Genomic DNA, 5,123 nt, shown 5'->3' on the forward strand with positions numbered 1-5,123 from the left:
AAATATCGAAATAAAATTATTCAATTTTATAAGAAATATTTTTGCTCTGTTCGTGCTTGTTCCCATATTTATTTTGTTACTAGACAGATTACATTATATCGTACATTTTACAACATTCATAACATTTTTGTTAATACTTAACAACTTCACATTAATTATTTTAAGCCCTTTTGAATTACATTGTTAGCATATTATAAAACTGTTTATTACAAATTGAAAATGTCTGTTAGAATGAAACAAGTGTTTTTATAATATAGTTATTGTGAAAATAATTAGGTTAGTAGGTATGATATATAATTAATACTATAATAAAGTATTTCTTTTATTTTTAATACTATGTCTTTCCGCTAAGTATCAACAGTAAATTTAAAAATGATTATAATTAATTATGATTTAGTTTAGTTTTTAGTTATTTTCCCATCATCCAAAATTTTTGCACAAAATATGTTAATATTTGGGGCTGTGTGAGAAATAATTATACTAAATTGACTATGAAATTATTTATTGTAATATATAATATATTATTTTTAAATTTAAATTGTTGTAAGTACACAATATTATGTTTCAATAAATTGGCAATAAAAACGGTAATAATAACACAATATAATTATTATGTATTCGTGTTAAAAGTCTATTTCATTTAACTTGAAAACTACATTTTCTCGTTTTTATTTTGTCCAGAATATCCGGTCCATTTTCTGCAGTGGCCAACAGTAATCGATGAGCATATTTCTGTTTGAATATTTTATTATTTCACATTGTCCACAAAATACAAGTGACGCTAGGTACGAGTATATTGCGGATCGAGTGATAAGTGAAATTTACATTGGTGTTTGTGTTTTGTGCCATCTTCTCAACATTTTCACGATTCGTTATACGTCAATATGCTCATGTATATAATTTAGATTTCATGATTCCGCAGCACTCTGTTATGGATTCCTAAGAGACAACCAACATACCCATGATCCGAACCAATGCAGCAATCATTTTTCTTTTAGCATTCCCAACAAGATTTTTACACGTCGTTCCTTTTTATACGAATTAGGCTTAAATTTTTCAAATATTAAAAGTTTGGTTAATGATGACGTAAATTCTGAAACTTGTTTTACTTTGGTCTTTTCTTTCGTATCGATATCAAATGTATCGTAATCATATGCAAGGGTATAGTTAACACATGTCAAAATTTTAAATATATCCCAACCACAATATTCCAGAAGGTGATTTGCAAGAGTTTGGATGAACCAAGTTCCTTTGTCCGTATCACGATAGGCGTAAAAATCTATAAATAAGATACAACAAATTAATACACATTTTTCTAATAGCTACATCAATGTCTATAGATAAGCCACCTTCACACTGTCAATATTTTTAAAATAAAATTTAATTCAATTTATAAACAAATTAACAATATCCTAAATTTTACTGACAATAATAATGAATTAGTGCAGGAGATCCCAACTTTATTTTCATCAAATGTACATTTACAGGCAAACACATAATATATAACATACAAAATTTCACTTCTGAGAAATTATATTAAAACCAATAGAAAAAATCCGAACCAGCATATCTCGGGTTTCGCACGCACACACATATACCACTATGCTAAAGGTACCATACTTAATTACGACAATTTTTAACTAATGGCTCTTACAATACTCTCTGAAGCGTTTTATAAATTGAACTAATATTGGCTATCGGCTTTTGTATTTTAAATCAAAGTAGGTATTACTTTAATGAGTAATCGACGTCACGGATCACTCCAAGATATTTTAGTGTTGTAGCTTTCTTGAACTTGCTAATAATTTTCAAAAATTATGTATGCTCAATAATTAGAATGTTATATTTTTAAATCTTGTGAATAAAATTATTCGTTGAATAAAAATAATAATTAGGTAATTAAAAACATACATATTTGACAATTAAATATTAGTTCTATTTTTCAAACACTATGCATACCTTGTGTTAATCAAGTTTAAAATATTATTTAAAATCATTATTAAATATAAAGTAGCAGATAATAATAAATATGTAATAATAGTTTTGTCAATAAAAATGTCTATGAACGTTGCATGAAAAAAAAGTAACAACAGAAAATGACACATTTAATTATTAATAAGTTCGTTGGCACATATTTCTTCCATAAATTTTTCATAGTTACGGATGTATCTGGATATTACTATTGTTAAAAAGTTATTTTATTATGTTAAAAGTAATGATTCGCATACATAAGTTCATCCAAAGCATACTTTTATCTTATATGCATTGATATATTACTTAGTTAATAGCTTTAGCTTTAGATTTTGGCATATATGCCCCACTTTTGGGGGGGGGGGGGGGATAATTTTTTCGTTCCCCTAGGTTACTCTTTGAACTATACATAATAATTATATTACATATTTTATATGCAATTAACCAATTAAAAATTAAATTGAAAATATTTTTATTAACACATTACAAGTGTTCGTGAGTCCGGAGTTCGTGTGCGCACGTGAACCCGCGGGCATAGGGTTGGGAATCCCCGTAGTAGTGGATTATTGTTTAGGTATATTAATGGAGTGCGGTGACCATGTGAGTAACTATTGTAAAAAACGATGAGTTTAAAATATGATCTATGGTTAGTCTACACTTTGTCTACGTAGGTTTTTTTATATGGTGAATTGGCTTTCCTATTTTTATGAGGTTTGATTATTGTTGTTCAATTTACTGGGAAAACATTAATTTAAATGAGCCATCGATCAACAGTCAAGAGTGGCAACCTTTGCTTCATGATGAGTGTTATGTATTTTTTCGCAGGTAGTGAGGACAAATTAATTAAAAATTTAATAAAAAAAATGTATAAATACTTTTGCGCGTCGAATGCATGATCAATATGTCAGCTGCACTTGGTATAGTGTGCCGTTCTCCAATTCCGTCGTGTACAACGCCAAAGTCTTTTTTTGTCCCTCGACACGCCTAAAAGTGAAATAATTAATAATCATATACTTAGATATGAGTTTCATATTTATTATGTCTTGGAAGTTTTCACAATGAATATTCTATAAAGAATTTCATGTTCTCAATATAATGAAATATTTTGTCCGAAAATTATTTATTTTTATACTTTACAGCAGGGTTTCCCAGACCTTTTCTGCAATGGAACACTTCGCAAACCCGGAAATTTTAACGGAACACTTAGTTTATTTTGTAGGTTATTTATTAGCGCAGCTAACCGTTCTGCCAATTTTGGAAACTGTCGTTAAACTGACAAGTCTTGTCAGCCGGTCAGTTAAAAACAATATACGCCATCTTTTTCATGCGCGTGGTCTGAAAAAAGATGGTCCTCCGTCTGTACCTAGATCATGGCCCCCACATCCCGAAGTGGGCCCCTAGGTTAGGATCTTTGGCGGATCCCCTACTTATCTCTAAGGTTAAAGGCAATGTGACGATCTACAGTTGCATATTTCAAATGGTGTTCGAGGTAAAATTAAGGGTATTTTTTAGCGATTTTTTGTATTTTTAATAAACCCACTTTTATGTTGATATGCACAATAATGGACATGTCAAGTATCGATAATAATCAAAAATTGTAAGTACCTATGGAAAAACCACATATTATTAAATGTTAGTATGCTTGAAGTGAAAAAGCGCCGCGGGCGACATTTTTTTTACTATTAGTGCATGTTTGTGATGTGTGTTTATCTCACTTGGCTGGTCGATTTCACACGCCAGGCCCCCCGTAAGCCCAGGCTCCCAGGGTAGAGGCCTGTCAGCCCTCCCCGCTTGTGGGAGCCATGACCTATCTAGATACTTGACGTCATAAACATCAGTGGAGATTGATCATCACTCGCCTTCCAATATAAAGTAGATTCTTTAATTATTTTAGTTTTACTTATTTTACTTCTACTTAGTAGAAGATCTTTAAATGTGTTGCAGTGTATAAAACCTTTCCAAATGGTCGCGGAACACCTATTCAGGTTCGGTGGAACAATTGTGATCCGCGGAACATAGTTCGGGAAACCCTGCTTTACAGCATGTATCATCGTAGCTGGTATTAATATAATAAGGTCAATGCTCAGTGACAAATTCGAAGAGAAACGATTAATAATTACCTGGATAAAGAAAAGTTTTGGTACTCCTCCCAGGTTAGACTTCGGTGTTATAAATGGGTTCATGAGACTGTCTACGTTGTAAGTACAATCGCTCGCCCAAAGAAAATTTCCTTTCTCTCCATGAGACATCACAACAAATAATATGCAATTGATTGTATTCCTGTCTAGTCCACTTACTGTGAATAAAAAAACAATATAAAGGTTTGTGACTCACAATATAGTTTTTTTCTATGTGCCTAAGCCCTAAAGTATAATAATACTCCATCTACACGTGCATGGATTTACTGTTGACAGTAGGTACCTATGTATCGCGGCCATAAGAAGAAAATGTACTTACGTGTAAACATATTGCAGTTGCAAGATGCATGCATGAATAAAAAAAAATCGGAAGCTTCTAAATTTTTATACGACGTTGAGAATTTTTTGATCTGCGCCTGCGATAGCGGTGAACCTTGAATTTTGAGGTTAACCGATTTTCACTACCTGTCAAATAGTACCATAAAATGACAACATCGCGTCTCTCTCACTCTTGAAGAATGAGATTGGAGAGACAGTCAGGACTTTTTCATGTAAACAGTTATTGTCACGATAGTTTAAAATGCTCATATTGCTGCCAGTAAATCCAGGCACGTGTACATGTGCTATTAGTCTTAGTAGCAAGTCATTAGACCCCCAAAAATAAAATTTTGAGTACTTAGGTACTACTTGTAATAGGTAGCTATTTAATTCATTTAATTTAATGACAATTAGGAGCGATTTGTTTATGAGGACATTTTATGGCAGTCAAATAATGATGATTATCTCAATTTAATTTTTTAATGTATTTTTAAGTGTGTTACAATGATTGCCGTTCCTAGGTCCGTTCAAAAGTCTTCTGTTGCCTCATTTTCATATGTTTTGGGTCCGTTTATATAAAATAAGATTTTTTACAACATTCTCGGTTCTTATCAATCATAAACACGGTAAAAAACTGAATATTAGGCGTTCAATACTATAGCTGTAGCATGTTAAAATATAAGTGGGTATCGAAAC

General features: G+C 31.5%; 1 protein-coding gene across 1 annotated transcript; it reads right to left on the reverse strand.

The window, feature by feature from the left end:
- Positions 1-1,041: 1,041 nt before the first annotated feature.
- On the reverse strand, positions 1,042-4,220 carry LOC147068112 (caspase drICE-like). Its single transcript, XM_085952591.1, has 4 exons — positions 4,092-4,220; positions 2,847-2,955; positions 1,202-1,279; positions 1,042-1,046 (listed from the first exon to the last, which is right to left on the reverse strand). The coding sequence occupies exons 1-4, from the start codon at positions 4,218-4,220 to the stop codon at positions 1,042-1,044; spliced, it is 321 nt and encodes a 106-aa protein (XP_085808717.1).
- Positions 4,221-5,123: the final 903 nt, after the last annotated feature.

Source organism: Rhyacophila brunnea, unplaced genomic scaffold, assembly GCF_057557595.1.
Source record: "Rhyacophila brunnea isolate RB1 unplaced genomic scaffold, BYU_Rbru_1.0 scaffold_3, whole genome shotgun sequence".
Taxonomy (NCBI): domain Eukaryota; kingdom Metazoa; phylum Arthropoda; class Insecta; order Trichoptera; family Rhyacophilidae; genus Rhyacophila; species Rhyacophila brunnea.

Coding starts and splice junctions, on each gene's coding strand:
- LOC147068112 (XM_085952591.1), bottom strand. CDS start 4,220: ATGTCTCATGGAGAGAAAGGAAATTTTCTTTGGGCGAGCGATTGTACT. Junction 2,956..4,091: donor CAAAACTTTTCTTTATCCAG/GTAATTATTAAT, acceptor TTTCACTTTTAG/GCGTGTCGAGGGACAAAAAA. Junction 1,280..2,846: donor CATGCATTCGACGCGCAAAA/GTATTTATACAT, acceptor TCTTATTTATAG/ATTTTTACGCCTATCGTGAT.